The sequence below is a fragment of the Centroberyx gerrardi genome, chromosome 2, assembly GCF_048128805.1.
Source record: "Centroberyx gerrardi isolate f3 chromosome 2, fCenGer3.hap1.cur.20231027, whole genome shotgun sequence".
Classification (NCBI taxonomy): domain Eukaryota; kingdom Metazoa; phylum Chordata; class Actinopteri; order Beryciformes; family Berycidae; genus Centroberyx; species Centroberyx gerrardi.
Genome location: NC_135998.1, coordinates 34,853,658 through 34,881,574, shown reverse-complemented (window position 1 = coordinate 34,881,574; position 27,917 = coordinate 34,853,658). Strand labels below are relative to the sequence as shown.

At 45.7% G+C, this 27,917-nt stretch overlaps 1 protein-coding gene across 1 annotated transcript; it reads right to left on the bottom strand.

Annotated features, from left to right (window-relative positions):
* Positions 1–231: 231 nt before the first annotated feature.
* On the bottom strand, positions 232–27,917 carry cfap44 (cilia and flagella associated protein 44). Its single transcript, XM_071925803.2, has 35 exons — positions 27,899–27,917; positions 27,586–27,639; positions 26,643–26,793; positions 25,095–25,257; positions 23,555–23,657; positions 23,235–23,451; positions 22,604–22,718; positions 22,030–22,194; positions 21,082–21,237; positions 20,887–20,934; positions 19,932–20,031; positions 19,749–19,843; positions 19,446–19,655; positions 18,770–18,880; positions 18,036–18,188; positions 17,489–17,725; positions 16,141–16,283; positions 13,548–13,827; positions 12,779–12,834; positions 11,811–11,973; positions 11,459–11,589; positions 10,761–10,963; positions 10,440–10,584; positions 8,813–8,990; positions 8,355–8,596; positions 7,342–7,597; positions 6,556–6,759; positions 5,601–5,793; positions 5,384–5,500; positions 4,525–4,655; positions 4,284–4,400; positions 3,434–3,635; positions 1,162–1,322; positions 800–934; positions 232–510 (listed from the first exon to the last, which is right to left on the bottom strand). Exons 1-35 carry the CDS (start codon positions 27,915–27,917, stop codon positions 232–234), a joined length of 5,433 nt encoding a protein of 1,810 aa, XP_071781904.2.

Sequence of the window (27,917 nt, the reverse complement as noted above, 5' to 3'; positions counted from 1 at the left end):
TGACAGGTGATCTGTGGGAAGAGCAGTGCAGAAACACCACAGAAATGCACAGATTGCCACTTGAACAGAACCCAGATTATGAGTGATGAATAAACATGTTAGCAAAACAAATGGATGGAGTTTATTTTTTTTAAGGTCTTTCCTAACATCTGAGAATAGTGTATGGTGTGAATAGTGTCTGTACTGTGTGTGTGTGTGTGTGTGTGTGTGTTCCTAGCCTTAGCCCCCATGTTATTTAGCTCCCCGGCTGCTGGCAGAGGGCTGCGCTTCATCCCGCTTCAAGAGACGCCTCAGTTTGTTGGCGTGTGTGCGGTGGGTGGGGGTGGGCAGGGGGGGCAGCGGGGGCAGCGGGGCCTGGCTGGGGGGCTCAACATGGCCGCCCTTACGGGACAGGACACCGATCTCTTTCTTGAGGGCATCTGCTTGCTCAACTTGGGTTTTCACCAACTCCTGGAGCCTCTGAATCTCCTCCTCCTCCACCCGCCTCCTGTAACTCTGGAACTGGCTACCCTGGACACACACACACACACACACACACACACACACACACACACAGACAGACACAAACACACATACACCCAGTTTGGCACACAGGAAAAACAAAATCAGAATTGGGACACTTTCAGCTGCAGTGTGAACATAGTCTTAATAAAACTGCCAATTTCCCCAAGCCAGATCATAAACCACAGTGTAAAGCATGCTTCAGCATACCATCAGAACAGAGAATGCTGTAAACACACACACACACGCACACACACACACACACACACACACACACACACACACACACACACTTTACCATTTTCCTCTGCCTGGCGTTGAGTTTATCCTCCAGTTCCTTCTTCTGGCAGAGGAGGCTGTTCATGCTGAGGAGACGCTCTGTGTTGCTCCTGGTCACCTCCATCAGTGCCTGACGTGCCTTTGCTACCTTCGCCTGAATAACACACACACACACACACACACACACACACACACACACACACAAAAAGCTAATAAACTTAATCTCATCTGGTCTTAGAAATACCATTTTATGTGAGATAATTATGATCAGAACAAAATAATGCAAAGTTATAAATATCTCACACATGCACAAACACACACACATCCAGACACACACACACACACACACACACACACACACACACACACACATCAGCGTACATCCCACTGCTTGATGTCCTTGGTGTAAGCAGCCTCTCGGACTTGTCTCTCCTGCTTCAGCTCCTCCAGCCTCCGGCTCCCTGACAGAGTCTGCAGCGCCTCCAGGTCCACCAGCCTCCCGAACTTCCTCATCATCAGCTGCTTACAGTGCTCCTCCAGCACTACACACACACACACACACACACACACATCAATACACATGATCTAATCGTAGAAAATCAGTACACCCCATGACCATTATAGCTGTGTAACTCTTGTTCATCTCCCTGCATTGTGTCTGTCTGTTGTTCATGGGACACAACATACTGATGATCAGGCGGTTCCTGGCTAGTGATCTAGTTCTGGGTCAGGTCAGATTGTAAACAGTAGAGTTCGGTAGAAGACGATCCGCTGAGTGGAAACGGAGCGGTGCCGCTGCTTTCCGGGCCGTGGAGAGAAACAAGTCAGTCGCTCTCCGTGTCGTTTTCACAGACTGGATGTTTTGGAGATATTTTGACATTTGGACTCATTGTTGTAGCAAGAGGCAGCGGAGCTCGCTGCTTCAACAGACAGCTGACTCTGGAGACAATACTGTCTGAGGGTATGGAAGAGACAGATTATGTATATTATCACTGAATTTACCCTTTAAGGATGGGTACTGTTTTGAAATGTTTCCATACCGATACCAGCTCCAAATCCAGTTCCAATAACCTGAATTCATTTCATGTTTACATCACTGTGAAAGAACATTTCATATATTTCAATCAAATATGTTCTGTTTAACATCTGTAGATGCTATTTGTTTTACAAAATAACATCAAGCCATACACTGCTGACTTTATCAACAGGAATGCCCACAAGCTAGTAGAAAATATAAGATCATTTAGTAAAAGTCTGAAGCTTCTCAATACAATTTAGATGCATTAAAATCAACAATTATGTCAAAAATTGTCCTAAATCCCATTGTGTTTTTATACCCAGTCCTGCTCTCCATCTGACTTTCTTTCATGCTTCCTACAGCGAGAGTGTCACTACTGAGGAGGCTCGGATGATTGGAGAATTTCCTGTCTGACTCTTCTTGTCATTCAGTGATTCAAACCTGTCTGCAGCGTGTTCAGCGGTTACCCCGGCAACCGCTCAGCTGATGTCACGGGAGAGAAAATGTCAGCAGGTTGAAAATGTCAACGTTACAGCTGATTCAGTTTGTAGAAGACCATGTTGACTGTGTGGGCAGAACTTGAAAACACATTGCACTTTACAAGATGTAAATAATCTTTTTAACAAGACAAAAATGAGTCTAACAGCCCGAGCCACCTTCTGGGAACTGAACTCTGGTCTCCCGAGAGTCCCGACTGAGAGTCTGCAGTCTGACTCCCCGCTGCACACTTTCACCCACGGGACCAAAAGTGCTGAACAGAGCGACCGACTGACCAACCGACCAACAATTTGATCCGTAAAGCTCCTGCTGTCACGGGGCTAAAAAGTAACAGACGATAAAACGACTGCAACACAGCTTGGGCGTCAATATCTACCATCATATTGTAAATTCTGGGTGCTTAGCAACGTAATGACACTGCTGTTGAGGAAGAAATGGAAAAGTTCCTATACTAAGCAACTTTCCTATATGCTCACTCAATATGTGACCTTTGACCCTTATTTACACCTTAAGAGCCTAAAACTCCTGAATACTGAATCTGCTTCAGCATGATCAGATGAAACTGTACAGTAACATCTTGTGTGTTTCTCACTGAACTGAGTCTGGAATGTGCCGACGTCCAAATCTCATAGAAAAACTGACAAAATAATAACTTATAAAGCTGCTCACCTCTTATTACACATCTCCTTAAAGTGCTACAACTATAATATCATTGGTTGTTCAGTCATGTTCATATGACTGTTTTATTTTTGACCAATAACTTTATTATATTCGATCGGTATTAACATAATCATGAATATTCAACACTATAAAACTCTGTATAATCATCCAGATTTTGCTCCCAACCTGCAGATTGAATAAACTGTCAACTTGTCTCTCTCTCTCCTGAGTTTTCTTCCACACTGCCTGCCCTCATTTGAGTGACATATCTGGCAGCCAATAAAAACGTAGCACTCAAATGTTGTGCGCATTCTGATTGGAGCACACGTTTCAGGTTTCTACACCGTCACCTTCCAGCCACAGCTGGGTGGGAGCTCGAGCTCGCCAGGCTAAAACTCTCCACTTGGCCCTGTGTGGGCCTGTGTGGGCCTGTGTGGGCCTGTGTGGGCCTGTGTGGGCCTGGAGGACCAAGCTTACCCTGGATCTTGGCCTCCATGTCCCTGCGGTCGTGGGTGAGCTGGACGTGCCGCTGGCGGGCCTGGCAGTACCGGTCTCTCTGCTGGCTCTTCTCCACCTGCAGCTCCTTGATGCGCTCCTGGAGCCCGTCCAGCGCCGTCCTGTTCAGCACCAAGGCCGGGGCCAGGCCGGACGGCACCGCGCCGTCCGTTACAAACTCAATCTGGGGGTCCGGAGGAGAGCGAGGAGATGATGAGCGTGAGGAAGAGCAGAGAGGGACGGAGAAGGGGGATGAGGGAGAGAGTAACTCAACCTTTATGTGATTTTGTGTGTATTTTATCAGTTCTATTCATAAAGAAGTCAAGTCAAGTTTATATAGCACTTAAAAACCACAGAAACAGTGTGTACCTACATGCTTTACAAAATAGGGAGGGTCAGAAAACAAGGAAAAAGGAGGCAGAGTATAGAACACCAACAGTCAACAGGACATAAGGGAAATAAGAGTGTGATTAAAAGCACAAAATAAGAGCAATAGAGCATAAAATAACATGTCAGACACAGTGAAAGGCCAATGAATAAAAATAAAAATAAAAAAAATTAAATTTGGGATGAATTCAGCTGATCTGGTGCTTTGGGGAGGGCTATTCTTCTGTCTCAGTGCCACCATCAGTCTTAACCTGGACCTCGGGCCCACCAGACGCCCCTGATTAGAGAACCTGAGGGACTGAGACAGACTGTGGTGGGACAGAAGCTAAGAAATATAGGATTACAGGGAGATGAGAGTCTGGCTGCAGCGGAGAGAGGAGATAGATGACAGTGAGAAGGACAGAAATGTTTTTTCTTCTTAGAGGTCTGGGCTGTGGCTGTTTACCTGGTGCAGCCGGAGAGGAACCACCACATCCAGCTCATTCAGTTTCTGTTGCTTCTCCCTGTTGAGCAACTCCAGGTCGCCCTCTGCTGCCTTCCGACTGCTCTGCACCACTTTCTCCTGCAGAGCCAGTCACACACACACACAACCCAGGACGTACGATGTGAACGAAGAGTATGGCAACGCGACACATTCAGTAAGTGGAAGAAGGGGAGATGGAGAGAGATGAGAAGAGGAGTGTGACCTTCTTGACGAGAACGTCACACTCCTTCTTCAGAGCGTCGGCACACTTCTTCTCCTCCGCCAGCAGCTCCTCCAGGTCCAGCCGACGTTCACGCAGCTGCACCGTCTTCTCAAACAGCTCTGGGTCACAGCCTGACACACACACACACACACACACACACACACAGAGTAACAAACACACAAAAGTTATTGGAGAGTGTGATATATATAAAACTAGAAATAACTGCCTCACGGTTGTATGCCTCCGCCAATAAACTTTGTTTTATCATTGCAAGGACAGTCTTTATTTATTGAACATATATAATTCATGTGATTATTAGGTCAACTTAAAGGATTTTGGTGTCTGCAAAAGTAAGTGACAGCACTTCCACCGTTTTTGTAGAATGACCCAAGATCGTTTTCTCAGCTACAGTGGTAAGCAAAACATGATGATGTCACAGTGAAGTTTACCTTTGAACTTTTGGATATAAAATGTCATCACTTCATCATTTTATCCTATTAGACATTTGTGTGAAATTTTGTCATAATTAGCGTATGAATTCTTGAGTTATGGCCAAAAACGTCTTTTGTGAGGTCAAAGTGACCTTGACCTTTGACCTTTGACCACCAAATTCTAATCAGTTCCTCCTTGAGTCCAAGTGGACGTTTGTGCCAAATTTGAAGAAATTCCCTCCAGGCGTTCCTGAGATATCGCGTTCATGAGAGACGGACGGATGGATGGACAACCCGAAAACATAATGCCTCCGGCCACGGCTGCTGCCAGCGCGGAGACATAATAATAGAGAATAGAATAGAATAGAATAGAATAGAATAGAATAGAATAGAGAATAGAAATAAACTAGAGAGTGTGCAGTACTGACTTGGAGGGCAAACACTGTCATCCAGCTGTGCCCCCCCGCTCTCTGAGCCACTGTCATCTTCATCATCATCCCAGTCCTCCTCCTCATCAGAGTCTTCATCGCTGTCCTCCTCTTCTTCTGCAAACAGACATATGGACAATTAAGGGCACGTGCACGCATAAACACACACATACATACGTACAGTGACACACACACACGCACACACACACACACACACCTTCCTTCCCGGTCTGTTCCTTCTTGACGCGTTTGATCTTCTTCTTGAAGACCTTGGTCAGGAAGTCAGCGAACTTGTTGTTTTCCCCCAGCGAGGCCTGGAAGGCGGCCATCATGGCCTTCTCTCTCTCCTGCAGCTTGGCTATGTCTCTCCGCTTCAGTTCCAGCTGTTCATTACTCTCCTCTAGCTTAGACTGTGGGGAGGAGGAGGGGGGATGGATGCAGTGAATAAGTAAACTCATCTCCCTTAAAGGTCCCATATCATGTAAAGCAGGACTCCCCTTGCCTCTGTGATGATAAAGGAGTTGGATGGTCTATCTAAACATGGTGAAAGTATCAAAACTAAATCCACACAATCCATATTAGAAAAGCGAGCCTCTAAACGAGCCGTTTGGACTTCCGTAACTTTGTGGCGTCACAAAGGTTCGCTCATTATCATTTTTGTAAGAAATAATAGACTAACAAAGTGTTTTTTTCAAAGCGGTCGAGCGGTCGTCATCGTTTATTACCGGAGAGTTTTCCCTACCTGTAGCTGCCGGGCCGCGGCGTCTCACGTTTCACTCTCGAAACGGTTAGCCAATCGGAACAGAGGGTCGTTAATATTAATGAGCCTTAAAGACACGGCGACAGAAACAGCCTGTTCTTGGTAAGGCTCAGAGAGATGCTGGAAAATGAACGTGGAGAAATGGATTGAGAGTGTTTTTGGTTCATGACACCACACACACAGCTTTGAATGGACCTCAAGACACAAAATAAAACTCTGGAAAGTGGAGAATATGGGAACTTTAAGAGCAATGTATCAGTGGCTGAATGTATGACTGAAGCAAGAAATCCCCAGGATTAACACACAAAGAGTGTCTGGACTTTTTGGCTCGCCTGTCAGTGGCTGGTAAACTAAAACAAAACACCATATACACATAGCACATAGCTGGTGTTTTGAAGCACCCCCCTCATACCGTGATGTTGTTCTCCTCCTCTATGCCTGCATTGAGCCTCTCCTGTAGGCCGTTCTCCCTCTTCTCAAACTCCTTGAGGAGCAGCAGCTCCTGGAAGAGGGTGACATGGCGGAGATCTGCCAGCTTCATCCAGCCGTCCAGGCTCAGCTTCCGGTGACGCAGCAGGAGAAGCTCCGTGTCAAACTGCCGCACCGAGGTCTGCATCTGCAGGCAAAAGGAGAAGTCCAGCCTCACATCCTCTTACACTGCTGTATATTATCGATTTGTGATGGTCGGTGCAGTTGAGAAATTGGTCTTTCTGCCTCTTCCACAATGTCTGTGCTTGCTACATATACACTCCACATTTTCTGTGAAAGTCAGACAGACAGACAGACAGTCAGACAGGCAGGCAGACAGACAGACAGACAGACAGTCAGACAGGCAGGCAGACAGACAGACAGACAGACAGGCAGACAGGCAGGCAGACAGACAGACAGAGAGACAGACAGACAGACAGACAGACAGACAGACAGACAGACAGACAGGCAGACAGACAGACAGACAGACAGACAGGCAGACAGACAGGCAGACAGACAGACAGGCAGGCAGACAGACAGACAGAGAGACAGACAGACAGACAGACAGACAGACAGACAGACAGACAGACAGGCAGACAGACAGACAGACAGGCAGACAGACAGACAGACAGACAGACAGGCAGACAGACAGACAGACAGACAGACAGATAGACAGACAGACAGAGAGACAGACAGACAGACAGACAGACAGACAGACAGACAGACAGACCTGCTCCAGCAGACAGTCCTGTTCATACAGCAGTCTGATCTCTTCCTCCTTCCTGACCTCCTCCTCCAACTCCGTCAACCCCGCTCCTTCCTCCACCTCTGTCTCCACTTCTCTGGTCCTCTCCTCCTCTTCTTCCTCCTCCTCTTCCTCCTCCTCTCTCTCCTCCTCCTCTTCCTCCTCTCCTTCCCTCTCTTTCTCCAGCTGTTCCAACAAAGTCGGGGCTCCCTCCTGCTCTTCCTGGCCCTCAGTGTGGAACCTGTTGAAAAATATATTTTTTTAAAAACATTATCTCATAAAAAGTCATGAAATGAGCACAAACTCTGAAACGCAGATTTACCTGCTGTGGACAAGAATTATGTGAAAATTACATTTCGTCACCATGAATTGGATTCTGTGACAAAAACACGAATTGGACACAGCATTTTCAGCTAAAGGTTGGATAACACTTAAAGCTGCACTAAGCCATTTTATGACTAGAGACAAGCTAGTTTTAAAAAATAAAAAGCTGAATGGAGCGGGAAGAGCTTTGAGTCGGTCCGGGTTTTGACAACAAGCTTTAGAAAAGAGGAGAAAACAGCAACACAGTTGGTTTATATCATTATGTCTCAATGAAATCTCCACAGAGCACACAGTAGGTTCAGGATTGGTTAGAAAGTCTGATATTGCTTATTGCAGGTTTAAGTTTAGGCAACTAAAACAACTTTGGTTGACTCGACTTTTTCTCGATTATTAAAATTAATTAATTAATTAATTAGACGGATTTTGAAAGCTGCAGATAGATCTGCATCTCTGCTGGTCTTTAACAAACTCCTTCAGCATTATTTCTACATTTGGAAACACATGTACACTGTTTGTTGCCTATTTTGGTCTTAGTCTTAAATAGGACTCCTTCTGCTCTGGTCTCGGTCTTGACTCGGTGTTGACTCCCTTTGGACCTGGTCTTGACTCAAACTCGACTGGACCTGGTCTTGGAAGTGACTTTGATTCGACTAAGCTGCTATCTCTTCCTGTACCTCTTTGCCCACAGAGCCCGGTAGCGCTCCAGGGTGGTGCGGCTGTAGCGCAGCCTCCTCTCGGGTGTTTCCTCGGGCAGCAGGGCGGGCGGGGCGGGCGGGGGGCGGCGGAGACGGGCCGCCAGGCGCCGCTGGACCCTCTGGAGCCGCCGGGCCTGAGAGCGCAGCCGGGACACAAGGCGAACCTTGGCGTCCCGCAGCGCCACGATACGGCCGTTCATCTCAGTCTTCTTCTCATGGATCTGGTAGGAACAATCGGTTGATTGAATTTATTTGCTGAATTAAAATACAATCTACCAACAAAATTCAAAATACTGATAAACATACAGCATTATCAAGGTAGCTGATGCTGGGACCGAACTAAGATGTGTGACTTGTGGAAGCTGTACATGTTCAGTGTTCAGTGTGTGTGTGTGTGTGTGTGTGTGTGTGTGTGTGTGTGTGTGTGTGTGTGTGACCTTTTCCTCCAGGACCACCAGCTCTGCTCTCTTCTTCTCAGTATTCATCCTCAGGTGTTCTGGCACTGTGAAGTCTTTGGCCGTCTTCAGTTTTAAGTCTCCCATGTTCTCCTTGGCTTCGCGGATGTCTTGCACATACTGTGGATCCTCACAGTTCTCATTCGGCTTTTCTGCATAACTGAGACATCAATGCTTTATCAATCTTTTGCATCAGTAAACACGACTGAAAGTGGGACATTCATGCAGGGCTGCAGGAAACTAATCAGTTACCGCAGATACACCCAGGGACTGTTATGAAGAAAACCTTTTACCTCCAAAAAGTAATAAAGAGAACAAGGTAACATGAAATAGGTGTAACACCGGGCCGCGAGCCTCACAGTCTGGTCTGAAAAAGTGGAAAACTATGCCGTATAAGTATGTAAGGATTAAGAGAAAGCTGAAAGGCAAAAGCGGGGATCCACGCCACAAACAAGCCTCCTTTCTTCATAACGCTGTCCTGGATCTCCGGTTTTATCAAACACAGGGAAACTGAATCAAACATTAATGACAGCGACCAAGATGGAGATGAGGTAAGTTAAGATGAATTGTTTCTCTTCCTAGCAGTTTGCGTCGGTTAGCAAACATTTTCCTGATAGTTGGCTGTATGTTATTAAACTTGCTAACGGTTAAAGCCACCGGTGGACGGGACTTCAACGACATGACATCAGCGCAGAAGTATAAAAAGTTAAATGTATGCGCCACCACGTTCTTTACTTCCACGCTTTATATTACATTTATGCTACGTTCAACTAGAAAATGCACTTTACTAAAGTCCAGATCTAACATCGTTTCATGCTGCCTGGTTAGCTTTGCACACAGTTTCCAGTTTGACTTTTTTTCTCCATGCAGACTTTCAAATTGATGGCCGCATAGTAAACCAATGGAGTTGGCTCGCTTAGAGCAGTGATTCTCAACCTTTTTCATATCAAGGACCCCTAATTAGGTACACATTAGGGCCATGGACCCCTATTTGATTATATTTTTTCTAGCGGACCCAAATCTGAGAATATTTTTAATGTCAGATATGATTTTGTCCAGAATTCCTTGACTATCTGTATTGTAGGTAGAGAGATAACAGAGAATCTATGACCAAAACAGTCGTTCTTCTACATTCTCTAATTGTTTACTTCTTGTAAATGAAATAATGTTGAAGTTTAACAATTCATCAGTTTGCTGAGGACCCCCTGGAACCCCCTCATGGACCACTGGTGGTCCCCGGACCCCACGTTGAGAACCACTGGCTTAGAGAAAAAAAAGCAAGTAAACACCTTATTAGGCTACTGGTATATGAAATTTAATAAATGGAAATAGAATGGAGCTTCCACGGTCCATGACCTGACAGATGGACAGATGGACGGACGCGGCCCGGGTCACAGCCCCCCCGCGCCTGATTTCATCACAAGGGTAACAATCAGGAGAACACTTTTTATTTTGCAATTGATATGCATTTTTAACGTATTTTTTTTAAATTACAGAATGTGTTAAGTGGATTCAAGGATCATGAAAATAAAACAACATGTAGAGTGCTGAGTAAATTTCATTTCAGCTGAGCACAGAGACCCGAGGTGTTTTTGGACATGATACTCACAGCTGGGCCCATTCCTTCTTCCTGTTCTCCAGCCTGGCCCGGGCCTGCTCAGCCTTCTCCGCAGCCTTACGGAGCCGCTCAGCCTCCCGACCCGCCAGCTTGACGCCCCCTGAACGCACCACCGCCGCGGTCAACACCTCCTCCTCTGGAGAAGGACACACACACACACACACACACACACACACACACACACACACAGAGACAATGTCCTGGCACTGAACTTCTTTAGCTTGAACGTGGGTTGTGTGTTGTGGTTGAGAACAAGCACAGACACACAGACAGGAAAACACACAGAGAAATGCATTTTTTTTTTTTTTTTACCTTCTATCTTGTCGTCTTTGGCCGGCTCGGCTCGGGACCTCCTGCGCTCCTGTGCGGCGTGGCCACCCGGCCCGCCGGCTCGGCCCTGCTGTCTGAGCTGGTGGAAATGCTCAGTGAGCGCCAGCAGGCGATAGCTGGTGACCCTGTGGGCGCTGCGGACGGCGACCACGGTGACTGCGTCCGACTCCAGAGAGTTCCTGAACCTGCAGGGAAACAGGTGAGTGGATTTTGACTCTGGTTGGAGGCTGGCTGTGTACACTTCTGTTTCCGCCCCTCTGAAGCCCCTTCCACACATGAAACCCGTTGAATTGCCGTTTTATTTTTTCCAGTAAAAGCAGCACTTTCTGTTGTTCACACGAGATGCGCCTTTCTGCTTTTTTAATGTAATGCTACCATTCACACAATACTGGCAATACGTTACATTCCTGATTTACCGGCATTTCGACACACAACAGGCTTCATGTGTGAAAGGGGATTTAGTTCTCTACCTCCAAAAAATACATGTAATTTCTCTCAAAAAGCACAGGATAGGCCCAGTTTTACAAGTACTCATTTTTATCATATATTTTCAAACTAAAACCAACTAAAAACCTGTACGAAAACTGGGACTAAACCAGGGAACCGTGTGTGTGTGTGTGTGTGTGTGTGTGTGTGTGTGTGTGTGTGTGTGTGTGTGTGTGTGGTGAGACAGTCAGTACCGGTCCTGTAGTTTCTTCAGTCCGATGCGGTGGCGTTCCTCCTCCCAGGCCAGCTCCCTCCTGACCTCCCTCACCCGCTGGGCCGTCACCCTCTCTGCCTCCTCACCGAACCGCTGGTCCAGCTGCAGCTCCTACACACACACACACACACACACACACACACACACACACACACACCATCCCCCAGCCAACACATAACAATTACAGAAATAGGAGTTCTAGATCTTTCTAAAACAAGTGATAAAGTCACTCCAGGTAAAACAACTGCATGACTCATTCACAATGCACAGCAGATAAACACAACCTATAAGTGTGTGTGTGTGTGTGTGTGTGTGTGTGTGTGTGTGTGTACCGCAGGTTGCAGGCGAACATGCTCTGGCAGACTCTGGTTCTTGCTCAGCAGCTGTCTGAACTTCTTCTGGAGCTCAGTTAGCTTCTTACGCCTCCCCGCCTTCTTCAGCTCGGCCTCCCGGCGCATACGGTCCGTTTCCAACTTCTGCTTAGCTGTCTCTATACTGGAGAGAGAGAGGGAGAGAGAGAGAGAGAGAGAGAGAGAGAGAGAGAGAGAGGGAGAGAGAGAGAGAGAGAGAGAGTCAAATCATCACAGTCGAATCATACTCTATCTGAAGAAAGGCCAGGAAACTCTTACGACCCGACCCCTGTTGAATATGAAGCAGCCCTTGTGATGTGATTGACAGCATGTTGAACAAATTCCTAAATATTTAGTCATGAAGATAATTCAGGCACCCACCAACTGAATGTTGTGCTTTATAAATTCAAACCTAAAAAAGTAAATAAATTGGCCAAAGAGAAATGGTTTGACAGTGACTGCATAACAGCCAGAAAACTCTTGAGGAAGCTGTCAGATGAAAAACTCCAAAACCCAGCAAACCAAGAGGTTTGAATTCAATACTGTCTGGCTCTCAAGAATTATAAAACAATGCTACTTATATGTCCAAGCAATTAATTAAAACTGAAAATGCAGTAAATCAAAATAGATTCTGGGACCTGTGGAAAAACATCAACAGTACAGGAAATAAAGAAAGTCCTGCCATTAAAAATGGCAACATATGGAAATCATATTTTGATTTTTCACGACAGATACTGTACAGTCACTACAGTCCTCCACTCTACAAACGGAAGTGTCAAAGTGAACTGGCAGATAAAAAGGTAGAGAAACAGACAGATACATATAGATACAGATACATGGAGAAAGTCAGAGCGAAAGAGTGAAAGAGAGAGAAAGAGGATGGAAAGGGGAAGAATGAGAGAAAAACAATAAATGAGTCTAGAGCTGTATTGAATGTTGTCCACACACACCTGTAGGCTGCTGGGTCCCCGATGTCCTGGGCCACGCCCTCCGTCTCAAAACCCTCCTGTCAGAGTGACAAATGGTCGGGGTCAAAAACATTTGACACAGTTCATCTCTCTCACTGTGGTGGGCAGAATTTTACATAAACAACATGAATACATGGGTCCATGCAGGGTCCTGACAAATGCCAAACAAATTCAGTCCATATTTTCCCATTAACACCTTTCTCTAATAACTTTATATGCGCTGTTAAATTTTCCAAAAAGTTCTTCCTTTTTAATTCAATTTGCATCTGGAAGAAAAGCTGAATACCACCCTGAACAGACTGAAAAGAGTCCAGGAAAACATGCAAAAAAAACAAAACTTTTGACCCACTCAAACAAAACTATCCAGCCAATCACAGACAAGCTTGACAAGTTAATCTTGCTAAATGCTTTTAAATCCAAAATGAAAGAATTGGAGGCTAATCCACTGGAATGTCACTGTTTTCTCACCTGTGTAGCGGACTATTCTGCTTTATTAGTTTATGCTGTATTTTGCACCCTATGCTTTTATTGTAGTCTTTTTTTGTTCCTATATTTGTTTTTATTGTAGTCTGTGCTGCTGCCGACCTCGGCCAGGTCTCCCTTGAAAAAGAGGTTTTTAATCTCAATGGGACGTCCCGGTTAAATAAAGGTTAAATAAATAGCTGTTGCCACAGCCACCAGCCAGACGGGTTCGTCTGTGGTTGCCATGCTAACCAGATAATAGCGTGAAGGTGGATGAAGGTGGACTGACCCTGGGTGACGGCACTTTGGCCTTCATGCTCCGCAGCGCTTTCTGCAGCTCCTCTGGAGGGAGCAGGCTGAAGGAGAAGATGTTGCCGTCGTCTCCCGCCGTCAGCGCAAACTGGTCGTCATGGCTACAGCGTATGTGCCGCAGGTGTCCGTACTGGTTGTCGTGGACGGCAAGCGCCCAGTAGGCCCGCATGGAGGCCAAGCTGTGGTCGCCGGGCTGCAGAGGGTAAAGCCTGATGGTGCCTGAGTGCATGCCGCACAGCATCAGCTGCCTGCTGGAGCTGAGAGGAGGAGGAGGGGGAGGGGGAGAGGAGAGGAGGAGAGGAGAGGAGAGGAGAGGAGAGGAGAGGAGAGGAGAGGAGAGGAGAGGAGGAGAGAGGAGAGGAGGAGAGAGGAGGAGAGGAGAGGAGAGGAGAGGAGAGGAGAGGAGAGGAGAGGAGAGGAAACGAGAGGAGAGGAGAGGAGAGGAGAGGAGAGGAGAGGAGGGGAGAGGAGAGGAGAGGAGAGGAGGAGAGGAGAGGAGAGGAGAGGAGGAGAGGAGAGGAGAGGAGAGGAGAGGAGAGGAGGAGAGAGAAGAGGAGAGGAAAGGAGGAGAGAGGAGAGGAGAGGAGGAGAGGAGGAGAGGAGCAGAGGAGAGGAGAGGAGAGGAGAGGAGAGGAGAGGAGAGGAAAGGAGAGGAGAGGAGAGGAGAGGAGAGGAGGAGAGGAGAGGAGAGGAGAGGAGGAGAGGAGAGAGGAGAGGAGAGGAGAGGAGAGGAGGAGAGGAGAGGAGAGGAGGAGAGGAAAGCGGGAGAGAGGAGAGGAGGAGAGAGGAGAGGAGGAGAGGAGAGGAGAGAGGAGAGGACGAGAGGAAAGCGGGAGAGAGGAGAGGAGGAGAGAGGAGAGGAGGAGAGGAGAGGAGAAGAGAGGAGAGGAGAGGAAAGGAGAAGAGGAGAGGAGAGGAGAGGAGGAGAGGAGAGAAGAGGAGAGGAAAGGAGGAGAGAGGAGAGGAGAGGAGAGGAGAGGAGAGGAAAGGAGGAGAGAGGAGAGGAGAGGTGAGGAGAGGTGAGGAGAGGAGAGGAGAGGAAAGGAGGAGAAGAGAGGAGAGGAGAGAGGAGGAGAGGAGAGGAGAGGAGAGGAGGAGAGGAGGAGAGGAGGAGAAAGGAGAGGAGAAGAGAGAGAGGAGAGGAGAGGAGAGGAGAAGAGAGAGAGGAGAGGAGAGAAGAGGAGAGGAGAGGAAAGGAGGAGAGAGGAGAGGAGAGGAGAGGAGAGGAGAGGAGAGGAGGGGAGAGGAGAGGAGAGGAGAGGAGAGGAGAGGAGAGAGGAGAGGAGAGGAGAGGAGAGGAGAGGAGAGAGGAGAGGAGGGGAGAGGAGAGGAAAGGAGGAGAGAGGAGAGGAGGAGAGAGGAGAGGAGAGGAAAGGAGGAGAGAGGAGAGGAGGAGAGGAGAGGAGAGGAGAAGAGAGGAGAGGAAAGGAGAGGAGAGGAGAGAGGAGAGGAGGGGAGAGGAGAGGAAAGGAGGAGAGAGGAGAGGAGGAGAGGAGGAGAGAGGAGAGGAGAGGAGAGGAGAGGAGAGGAGGAGAGAGGAGAGGAGGAGAGGAGAGGAGAGGAGAAGAGAGGAGAGGAGAGGAGAAGAGAGGAGAGGAAAGGAGAGGAGAGGAGAGGAGAGGAGAGGAGAGGAAAGGAGAAGAGAGGAGAGGAGAGGAGAGGAGAAGAGAGGAGAGGACAGGAGAGGAGAGGACAGGAGAAGAGAGGAGAGGAGAGGAGAGGAGAAGAGAGGAGAGGAGAGGAAAGGAGAGGAGAGGAGAGGAGAGGAGAAGAGAGGAGAGGAGAGGAGAAGAGAGGAGAGGAAAGGAGAAGAGAGGAGAGGAGAGGAGAAGAGAGGAGAGGTGATAATAAATCCTGAAGCAGCAAGACTTCCAGACTCCTGAACTGCGTCCCACTCACTCTTCTTCAGATTTTGTCGAGTGACTCAGAGTTTCTGGTGTTTCCCTCGTCAACGGCTTGTTCTCGCGGAGAAACAATTGAGCCAATCAGCGCCTTTGTGGGCGGGACTAAAGTTTGAACCGTTTATGCAACGGTTTTTCATCTGTGTTTCGGCAGAATAATATTTGATAGAAAAAAAAAGAGCGCATCTTCGTCATGCTAATACAGACCTCCTATTGGCTAGAGAGGATTCTCACTATGAAGAAAAGTTGCAAAGATATGTTCTAAGCTTTCTTTGACAGGGAATCTAAAATTTGAAAAAAGTGGAAGTTGAAGATGACGCTAAGTTGTTAAATTGTTAGGCTTTTATATTGTATTGTATATTGTATTCCTCTTGGACAAACATAGTCAGGTACAGTGGTTTTCTTTTCCAGTCTTTTACAGAATTCTTGCCATGTTGACTACTGACAGATTTACAGTTAAATTTACAGTTTACAGACAGTAGTAGCTCTAGTTTACTTCACAGTTAAAAAAAATATATATATACGGTATTTAGCAGCTCTGTGCGTGGGAAAGATGTCCGTATTTAGGGACACAACTGTGTGTGTGTGTGTTTGTACGTGCATGTTCATAAAATGTCAGCTCACATTAGGTCAACAGACAGCACAGCGGTCAGTGGGTCAGTGAGCTACCTGAAGCTGACGGAGCGTACGGGGTCGTCGTCTGTGTTGAGGACAGGCAGGAAGGCAAAGGGCTCGTCCTGCCGCTGGGCCGGATCCTCGTCCTGCTGCTCAGAGAACTGACAGTGGTACAGGAAACCTGAGTCGAAACCTCCCTGGAAGACACACAGAAAGAGAAGAGAGGGAAGAGAGGGAAGAGAGGAAAGAGAGGGAACAGGTTATATTCTAACTTCAAGGGAAAATCCCCCTTGGATCCTCTCATGCTGTCACATCTCATCGGTCTGTGATGTCCAATGCACTCCAGCAGGTATTTTGTGATGAAGTCTTTCTTGGTGTACCCAACTTTTCTTCAATCTATCTTGTCTACTTCTACCTCAGCTAGTGATTTCCTACATTTCCCAGAATGCCTTTCAACAACGTCCAGATAAATGGGTGTGAACTTGCTGCATTCAGCTGTGGGTTATACATGTAGGTGGAGAGAGCGATAGTGATAGTGATAGTAAGAGCAAGAAAGTGAGAGTTTTTCCAGTCAGGAAAAAGTGGGAGTCGCACCCATTACTTAAAACTCATCCTGTCTCTCTGCTGCATTGCATTCTGGTCTCTCTCCTGCTCCCTTGGGTGGAGAAACTGGTCTCTCTCCTCTTCTACGATGGATTTCTCCCTGTATGATTGTTGAACGTCTCTCGGTGCAAAATGGCGGCTCTAGAAAGAAGCCCTCGCTCTTTGATTCTGAGGGACTGACACCAAAACCTGACGTTTACCGCTGATGTTTTACATCCTGAAACATTTTCTCATATCAGCTGCTGGGAATATCTGGAGGTGACCTCACCTCGTCTACGATTGGCCGGTTATCCACCAAGAGGAAAAACACAACAAACTACTGAATGGAGCCAGGAAGGCAACGTACATCAACAATAGCTGTTTTTTCAAAGTGTTCAAATGTTTTATGGGCGGGTTTTTCCTGTAATGACTTTTTTTTTTTTTTTTTGGTTGAATCTTTAGGATCAAATGCTGATCATGTATTTTCCATTCAAGCTCCCAGTTGTTATTGTTGTCTCCTAATTGTTATATTGTTGTTGTATGACTGCTTTGGGAAGGTAAGACAAATTTTATCAAGCCAGTAAAACACATTTGAACTGAATCGTGTGTTTGTTTTAGAGAAAGAGACAAGGAAACAGACAGAGAGGAAGAAAGTGGACAAAGAATACTAGCAGAATATAAATACAGACAGAAGTAGAGACAAAAACAATGACACTTTAAAAAGAGACAAGAAAGAGATAGAGAGAAAGAGAAAACAGATGTATGTGTGCATCTGCGTGTGTGTGTGTGTGTGTGTGTGTGTGTGTGTGTGTGCGTGCACCATGGACAGCCAGAACAGGCCCGGCTGTGAGTAGAAGCCACAGTGGAGCGGACTTGGAGGGTCGGGGATGTAGATGGGGGGCAACTCTTCCTCCTCCTCCTCCTCCTCCTCCTCCTCTTCCTCCTGCAGCTTCTCCATCTCCTCTTGCCCCTGCTCCTTCGCTTTCTTAAGCTGCTCTTCTCTCTCTCTCTTCTTCTTCTCCTTTACGGCTTGACGGCGCACGATTTCCTCCTCCCTCTGAAGCACACAGGTGCAAAAACAAAAGACAAACACATTGTAGTTAGTAAGTAAATTGTAAAGCGAAATACAAACAGACTTACAACTGGACCATTTTATACCCGTTTCTGATTTTAAAGCCCAGACGAAGATGAAGTTCTATTGTCTTTTATGTTTTATAATTGTGAAAAATGTATGCTGCCTTCTTGGCCGATTCTCACTTGAAAAAGAGATGTATATGTCAGTGTGACTTCCATGGTTTAATAAAGGATAATAGACAGACGGACAGATAGACAGACAGACAGACAGGTAGACAGACAGACACACAGACCTTGATGCGGGATTTGATGCTCCTGAACCTGAAGGACCTGCTGGGCAGTGCAGACAGCCTGTAGGTCTTGTCTGGGTTCTGGGCCTCGGGGTCTGGAGCCGGCAGCTCCACCACATGGCCACTCAGACACAGGACCAGCAGCGTACTTTTGCTCTGAGTGAAAATGTGAAAAAATTGACTAATTAAAGACCTTGTGAAATGAAAAATAACTTATTTTTTTTACCTTTCTGTCGATGTTGCGTGTTCACCTGTTCACCACTACAGGCCAAAAAAAATGACAGAAAATGTTGATTTCTAGAAATTTTATATCAAAATGTAAACAGCACATTTCCACTGATGAGTCGTCCTGCACTCGGGGGCGGAGACAAAAACTTCATCCAATGAAATTATTGATAACCGTCACCCCCCCCCTATTTTCTACCAGCATGCAGCTCAGTTCAGGAGTGTTTTCACCTGAAAGTCTTTTCCCAGACGGGCGACGGAGGCGGAGAATATTCCTCCACAACAACTTCCTCCATATCTCATTAATATTCAAATAAGCCCCTCCCACTGACGGATCCCACCCTAACTGTCTGTTTCAATCGGAAATACGTCACCGAACGGAAGCAAATCACACTCTCCATGCCACTTCAGGGGCGTCTTTAATGAATAACGTCCCGTCACAGAGATATTGGGGTGTGTGTGGATCGGCAGTATCAAATCAAACAGCAGCAGTGAGCAGAGATCAGACTTACGTGGGAGTGGGGGGACCACTCCAGACCCTGCACCGGTCCAGGAACAGCGACGAAGCCGATGGGTTCGTATTTCTCCCCGACAGTGAAGAAGAACACGGTGCAGTCTGAGCTCTGGAGAGGAAGAGGGTGGCGAGCGGTTAGAAACAACAACTTTCAGAAATGCAGAACGTCCTGAAGACAACTTTCATCTGTGGCTCCCCCTTTTTAATTTGGCTTTTAGTTTTACTCCTTAATTGTTGAGGCAGGTACATGTTTGCTTGTACTTGTTTTCAGTTGTTTTAATGTACAGGTCATCCTATTTTTTATTGCTCTCTGTGTTCCTTTTACCAGATGTATTTTGGTCTGCCTCCTTATATTTTATTACTGATTTTTATTGCTGCTCTAATCTGCATTGAAACACCTTTTAGCTGGCACAGTATTGCATCATCTGAATTTTGCATGCTCTTTTATTTTACTTTTATATTGTTTGTTCTTATACTGTGAAGCACTTTGTGACTTCTTGTCTGAAAAGTGCTATATAAATAAAGCTTTTCTTACTTCCCCATGGAGATCAATAAAGTGCAGTGCTATCTTACTTGCTCCCTCTAACATGGGTGGAACAGCTGCACTAGGCTCTCACAGAGGTTTCCAGTGGAGCTCTGCAGTGTTTTTCTCAGAGTTTACCGTAAGCCCTTACCCCCGTAGCTAAGATCTCTCCATTGCGCTCGTACGCAACAGCGGTCACAGGTGCATTGTGGGGTTTGAAGGCTTGTTTGAGGCGCAGCTCAGCGTCTCCTTTGCGGCGAAGCCCGGCGCCCGCGTGCAGCCTCTGGGGGTTGTACAGCTCCAGCAAGCGGACGACCCCGTCCTCAAAGCCCGTCACCAGCAAACCTCCACTCTGGTTCACCTGTACACACACAGGCCAGGGCCAGGTCAGATTTCTGTCCGTACACTCTATCTGTTAGCGTGATACATTCATATATAAACTACACGGACATACCAGAGGTGGAGCCCAGCAGAGTGCAGTTCCACCCTGTTTGAAGCGGCTGGTTGTCAGTTGTGTTTTTGCCAGAAAGTCAAAAACTTTGACTGAACCTGGAGAAGGGGAGCATTGGGATTATTTTGTTAGCGTGTGTGTGTGCAAACATGTGTGTGTGTATACATACAGATGTATTTTACTCACGGTCCAGAGCAGTTGTGGCCATCAAATGGCTTATTCTGGATACGTCCATGCCCTGAATCGGCCCGGCATGGAAGGAAAACAGGCACTCTGGGTTGTGGGTCTGCACACAGGATACATACTGTACTGTATATGGTTTTTCCACTGTGCTGTGCACATACGGGCACAAAATGTTTTTTCCATTGTGTTTTATGCACAAAGTTTTATGTGTTTTGTTCAGTTCAGGTATATATACAGCAGAAGCAGACGCAGAGCGCACCCAGACATATTTGGTAATGTTCTATGTCTATGTACGGTATCTGTCCCTACTCCAATAAACATTGAAAATGAAAAAATTAAAATTAGTGACATGTTGACAGTGACAGCTACACACCTACACACCTGTTAAAGGTCCAGACTATGAGAACTGCATTTCTCAATTTCATGGTATAATTTAACAAATAGCCTGCTAATGTAAAGTTACCCAAATTATTCTGTCAGCATTGTAGAAATTTGAAAAACTCTCCCTCTGGTTTCAACAGAATCAAACAGATTTAATTTTCCAATCTACTTCCTGGTGTAAATGATGTCACCTTCCCCCCAGGTTTTAATGAACGCTGTAATTGGTCGACAGTATGCACACTTAATCAAGCATCCTATAGTCTGTCAGACAATATCCAGCCAGCTACTTGCCAAACCAGCCTCTCTCAGTCCTACAGGCTTTGTTCCATCTAACATCAAACACTGAACAAAACGATGCTCACTGTGTTAGAAATCAACATCAAACTTTTCCTGTCTGAGCTGAAATCATTGCATTGGATCTTTAAATATTCCAAAGGAAAACCACAGGGTGTTGATACTGTACAAGTATGGATACAGCACTGTACTCGCGCATCACACACACTCCACATAAATAATGCATATCTAACGTACACATGAGGTCTATACAACATTAAAGGTGCAAGTGCAGGAAACTCACAATGTTGGAGAATGACAGATCCAGCTTCCAAACGCCTCCGTTGGAATCCTGCAAGGCGACCGAGCGGAGAGACGAGGTTTGTATTTTTGACGGAGGTACGCCCAGACACATCGATGAGATCAAGCATGGTGCAGTTCAGAGATCAGAGCTATGCATTAGTGTGTGTGTCAGTTAGTGTGACCTTTGCCCTCTGACCTGAGCGAACCAGATGAAGGAGTCAGGCAGGGAGCTCTTCACCATGGAGGACAGGTTGACGTTGCGTCCGATCACCAGCTCATTCATGGGCTCCATCTCGAACATGCCGCTGTCATCGCTGCAGTCTGCGGCGTCGATGCTCTCGAAGTCCCAGCCCTGTGGGGGGGGGGGGGGGGGGGGGGGGGCAGATATGGGTTCATGATGGTGGTTCAGTCAGATGAGGCGCGTGCCATGTAACCGCGATGTCCTGGGTTTGAATCCGACCCAGCACCTTTGTCTCTCTTTCCCGGTCTTTCCTGTCTCTCTCCACTTTCACCTCTCAAGTTTATTCAGCCGGCTCGACTCAAACCAAAACAGAATACGCGAGAGAGGAATGTAAGAAAAATGTGTTTTTTTCGCTTCAGTAAACTTTTTTCCGACATCGTTGAAGATCAGGAACATCACTTTTATGTGCAGAAAACATTTCATTTGGTCTTTCTTTGCATTTCTGAATACAAAATGTGTGACTTTCTATAGGCGACTTTCTCTTTATTGTGTGTTATTGGATCTGCTCCATCTATACAGTATCTGAAAGTGAAAAACAAATCATATATTCTAAAAGCTGAGTTTGTGCTGAAAAAAATGACACAAAATTTTTTTTAAGGTGGCAAAATAGAGCAAAATAAAAACTATAACAAAACGTAAAAAAATGGCTTAGACTTCTGAGGGTTAAGGCAAAAATGCCCAAAAAATAATCTTTAAAAAAATGGCAGATATCAATAACATGGGAGACAACTGAAGACAGATCTGTTGACAATGTACCATTTACAAAAATGCTGCATCAGGATCATTATCCCTGCTGGCCACCAGCTTCAGTCAGCTCTGTCCACATGTGTATCAGATCAACACTCCACAACAGCACAGTTTGTCCTTTTGGACAGACGTCCTGTCCTGTCAGTCTCATCTCACCCGGATCGCTCCGTCAGAGCCGATGGTCATCATCTCTCCCTCGTCCAGGGCGAACGGCTGGACGCTCCCCGTGTGGCAGGTCCTGCCCCCCTTCCGACAGATCTCCACCTTGATCAGATCCCCGTCCCACAGCAGCAGGTTGCCCCACTCCGAGCCCGACACCACCTGACGGGACGAGACGACGGGACAGGAGGGTTGGAAGGTGTAGGAGGTGCACTGGAGGCTTTCTGAATCAAAACATATTCTGCACTTCACAGTGTGAACAGGTTTCCTACACACATTTAAATTTCAAAATTCCATACTTTTTCCAGACTGTAATTTTAACAAACAGATTTTTTTTCACAGCAACAAATATCAGAATATGTGAGATGATGGGGTCTAATACCACAAAAAATGTGTAGTCATATGTACTATACCAGCACAGTACAACCATATTTTTTCATACTTTTCAGATGTGTTTGTGCCATTTCCAAACTTTTCAACACCTGGAAATTACTAAACTCTTTTTCGACACATTTCCAGCCTTTCCAGAGCAGTGTAAGAATCCTGTATCACATAAAAGCAGCGGACAGACCTTTCCATCAGGGAGCTCCACAAAGCCTTCAATATCAGTCGCGGCTGTCTTCCCAAACCGTCCCAGAAGCCCTTGCAATTTAAGACCGGTGAATGTGCTGGCCATTTTCCAGAACCTGTTGGAGAGAAGGTTAACATCGTATAAATACATTATCACCTTGTAAGAAATTGTATTCCATCAAAATGTTCAGTGTTGTACTTTTTTGGTGAACCCACTTTCCCTCAACCTGCCTCACCTACTTCTACTTGACTTAGTGATTTCCTATGTTTCTCAGAATGACTTTCACCCTTTACTCAGACTCAATATCTCTCTGCTGCAGTGCATTCTGGTCTCTCTCCTGCTCCTGTGGGTGGAGAAACTGGTCTCTCTCCTCTTCTACGATGGATTTCTCCCTGTATGATTGTTGAACGTCTCTTGGTGGCAAAATGGCGGCTCTAGAAAGAAGCCCTCGCTCTTTGATTCTGAGGGACTGACACCAAAACCTGGCGTTTACCGCTGATGAATGTTTTTTTTCACAGTGTTTAAGTGTTTGAGGGCGGATCTTTCCTTGAATGTCAGACACAGTATGCTCTTTAGGTTTAGGGTTTAATCCCAAATGCACCAAGTGTCGTGCAGACTCGCTGCAGCTTACTTGATGTGTCCGGAGCCCGACGTCGTGAGCTGTCCCGGGTTGTCTGGGGAGAAAGAGACTCGGTAGACCTCCTGGGAGATGGCCTTGCAGCTCAGCATGACCTCCTCCTGCCTCCAGTCCCACAAAGTCAGCATGTAGTCCGGGGCGCTGCCCACACTGGCCAGCAGGCTCCCGTCGCGGTTGAAATCCACAAAGCTGTACGCCAGCCCCGTGCCGCCTGCGGACACACGCAGGTTCAAACACGCTCATAAATTAAGGCTAAAGTAAGAATATTACGACTTAAAAAATGTAGAACTCAGTGCCGCTTTGTCTCCTTTTACCTCTGAGGATGCGGTACGGCCGTAGTGAAGGATATTCATACACAACGATGAAGGGCTGGTCTCCCTTCTCTGCTACAGCAAAGTACTTCTTGCTAGGGTGTGCCTTTACACACACACACACACACACACACACAAATAGACACACGTGCGCACACACATGCACATCCAAACAAGACGATACGAAGACAAAATATTTGAATAAGTCAGTGGGATACGTGAATTTAAACATGTCTCTCACAGGCTTGTGAATGAATTTAAAATGAAACACTTTTGTATTCATTAGTATTTCTGTTAGAAGCCTTATAGTCAACTCAGATGATTCACTGTCTCAGTTATTCTTGAGTCTTATAACAAAAGCATTTTATTTTCCTTTTGTGTCAGCAGAGACAAACAGAGAGCTATAGATGAGTCAATCACATATTCCTATCTATATCTGCAGTAGATCCTGGGACTCTGTGAGCAACAGTCTGTACAAATGATGTTTACCTTCAGCATTATGAGTTCTAATCTTAGGCCGTGTCAGCTTTAGTCAGAAACAATATATACTGTAGGTTAGCGATGGGACGATATATCAAAATTCAATATATTGCAATGCAAAACTGTGTCAATCCGTCTGTTGTGTCAGGAACATGAATGGTGATATCAGCTCCATGTTATTCTGCTGTAGTAATCACTAATGAGACTCTTGACCATCACAGTTTCACAAGCTCTCCATCCAAATTATATTATTGTCACTTTGTAATGACGTTTTTAAATTGTTGTTTACATTCTAGCAGCCAATGGCATCGCTAGAAAGATTTGTGTCTCAGAAATAAACTGAATTCTGCACAGTCAGACTTTGTTGTCACTGTAACTTTTATTGATCACATCGTATCCTGGCTGTATTGAATCCTGAACCTCAGATCGCGTATCGAATCGTATCGTGTGATAAGCAGCAGTCACATCCCTATTGTAGGTAGGACCAGTGTAAATGCCCTGGGGGAGACCCACACATGTGCTTGCTTAATTTAACCTATCATCCATCTCTGTGTGTGTCACCCTGAGCTCATCTGTCTGCTGTTCCTACCTGGGCTGACCAGAGTCTGACTGAGCTCCACAACCTGGAACATCTCATTTTGTAACATATCTTATACTACACTTCACATTTTTACTTATATTTTATACTTTATACTATATACTTTATACAATGTCTATACTATATTTATTTATCTGTAAACCATAGGCCACAGGCACTTTATGTACAGTTCTTATAAGTGTATATATGTATAACAGCCGTATTTATTATAATAGTTAAACATAGTCAACTTCATGAGCCATTACTGTCTTACTACTGTTTATTTCCTTCTGTACTTAGTTTCATTGTGTTCTGATTTGTTCTCTAATTTATTATTTTATTTACTATTTTTAATTCTTTCGCTCCAACCTCACCAGATCAAATTCCTCGTATGTGTAAATGTAAATAAATCTGATTCTGATCTGCCTCTTCGCTTGCTCTTTGATGTGTGTGTGTGTGATGCGTGTGCACTCTGAGCCTCCTTACCATGACGGAGCCGATCCCGCCCCCGCTGCAGGAGCGGAGGTAGCGCTGCTGCTTGGTGGGAAGGTCCAGCAGGACCAGCAGGTTGCCCGCTATAAAGGTCAGAGTCCTCTCATCCAGCAGCTGCAGGTTGGCCCGGCGCCCGCAGTCGTACCCAAACGAGTGACTTCACGCAGGACGGGTTAAGGATCTACGTCACGCTGAGGCCCAGATTCACAAAGCCTTACCGTACCTCAAGGTCTTCAAACTGTCCCTCCAACTAAGCTCCGATCAAATCAAAGAGAGACTGAGCATGTGCAGCTTTATGGACAGTTTACCACACAGAGTCAGAATGGCTGAAGAAGTGGAAAACTCACCTGTATAGCATGGCCTTTGCACCTTTTTAAACCTGTGTTTTATTGTATTTTACTGTATTGTTTTATTGTATTTCATTGTGTGTTTTATTGTATTTTATTGTATTGTTTTATATTATTGTTTATTTTAAATTGTTTATTTGTATTTCATTGTATTTCTTTCTGTTCAGCACTTTGTAAACTCTTGTTTTTGAAAAGTGCTTTACAAAGAAAAGTATTATTATGATTAGGCTATTATTATTATATAGGTTATATTATATATTATATTATAAAGGAGGGAAAAGCATGCTATATCAGCAAAGTGGTCATTTTTTTATGAAAGTCAAGCATGACAGATGTCCCATTACAACGGAATCTAAAACTGTGTATATTTCTGTATATAACACGATGTGTATGGGGTAATTTGTTGCACTTTGGCTATGTGATTCCATATGATGCTGTATATGATTTACCCTTTACCCTCCTGATGACATTATTGCCTCAGCTGAGGACACAGAGAGGGGCGGGGCTTCATCTATTTAACAAACTGGGATGACAACATCCACAGATTAGTCTGACGAAAGTCCAGTTGGACCGAAACGTTACTTCAGGTGCTGCACTGCAAGCAGCAGAGTGCGGGATTTTTTCATCGTTGATCCCTAGTAAAAATATGAAAAGTCACAAGCAACTGACATGCAAAAAAAAAGCACAGACTGCCCTCACAACACAATATTAATGAATCAGAGGTCAGTGGGCGTCAATCTGCTACCACTGTACTGCAATATCCCACTACTATAATTGGAGAGCGGTTTGTGTGTTTGTGTGTCCCACCATGGAGGAGAGGAGAGGAGAGGAGAGGAGAGGAGAGGAGAGGAGAGGAGAGGAGAGAGGAGAGGAGACAAGGAGAGGAGAGGAGAGGAGGAGAGGAGACAAGGACAGGAGAGGAGGAGAGAGGAGAGAAGAGAGGAGACAAGAGGAGGAGAGGAAGAGAGGAAAGGAGAGGAGAGGAGGAGAGGAGACAAGGAGAGGAGAGGAGAGGAGGAGAGGAGAGGAGAGGAGAGGAGACAAGGAGAGGAGAGGAGGAGAAGAGGAGGTTATAAATTCTAGTATAAGTAAGCCAGAAAACCTGAGTTGCGTGTCGGGGTTAAAAAACCAACGAGAGGAACCGTAAGTTATATAATAAGTTATTCATAAAACGGGAATTCCCAAAGAAGGATACGAGAGGTGCAGCAGGTTCTCTGGGATGTCGGAGTCCGGTGTGACGGACGGTCTGGAGAACAGCTCCTCGTACTCGTAGTACACGTCTGCAGGGAGCGTGGAGCCTGATGTGTCCGCCTGCTGCCGTCCCGCTGGCTGCTCAGTGTGAGACGCTGAGGGGAGACAGACACTCAGCTGGCAGTCAACACTCACATGGCCACAGCCTTTTTTACCCCAGAAGTTTCATATCTAGACAAGAAAAAGTCACCAGCTGTTCTAGATTTACTCATTACATCTAGTGCATATATACCTGACTTTGAGCTCATTTCTCTGCTGGATTGTCTTGTGTGATTTTTGACTAGCTGTCTCGCTAATTTGCCAGTTTTTGTTTTTTTTTCAGTTTGGTTTTTTGATATCTGCCTGGTTCTACTTTGCCTAAGTCTAGCCCTTGTCTATTTAGTCTGCCTATACTTCTTGGACCTTTTGGTATTGCCTGCCATATCTGCTTTTTGGACTGTTTGGAATTGATTTTTGTCTCATCCTTTTGGCTTGGATTTCTCTATTTTTCCCTCTCTATTCAAAGTAAACCATTAAAACTAACTTCTGCCTCCAAGTGTCTGTACTTGGGTCTCTGTCTGGTCTGCCTGTTACACTTTGTCTTTAATCCAAGGTGCATGAACTGGAAATAACTAGGAAGGGAAAATATTCAGCTACTCTTGGAGGCTGATGGCTGCTCTTCAAAAACACTTTAATGGATGCAGTATAAAAAAATGTGTGAACAGAGAATTAAGTTACAATAAAAGGTTTTATTCCACATGAAACATCCACCAATATGAAAATTTGCATGATTGTTTGCTGGCTGACTGTAATCATCTGTAGTTGTGAAATAGAAAGTTATAAAATATATGTTGATTTTTGCTTCCAAAGTGGATATAAAGCGTTTAGGAATAATTATCCTTTCCCACCGTCATGGCTCTCCTGGCCGGCAGTCTGTCCAGCCGGAGCGGCTGTGTTCTCCTCTGTAAAACACATTTGATTGGGGGGGAAAACAATCACAACAGACGTAACATTAACGCCACTGGAAAACGTCGATAGCATTTCCAACTAGCTAAACTAACGTCTTCTTACTACTTCATCTGAACGGGCAACAGCTGACTGGGAGTTTGCGTGAAGACAAAACCAAACAGCGTTAGCAGCAGAGTTTCAGTCGTGTGTATCTAGCTAAAACTTATCAAAACGTTTTAACGTTATCTTAGACACATATTTAACGTACGCTACCTTGTAAATTGGCCTCCAT

Coding starts and splice junctions, on each gene's coding strand:
- cfap44 (XM_071925803.2), bottom strand. Junction 26,794..27,585: donor CGGCCAGGAGAGCCATGACG/GTGGGAAAGGAT, acceptor GTCTCCCCTCAG/CGTCTCACACTGAGCAGCCA. Junction 5,501..5,600: donor GGAACAGACCGGGAAGGAAG/GTGTGTGTGTGT, acceptor GTCTGTTTGCAG/AAGAAGAGGAGGACAGCGAT.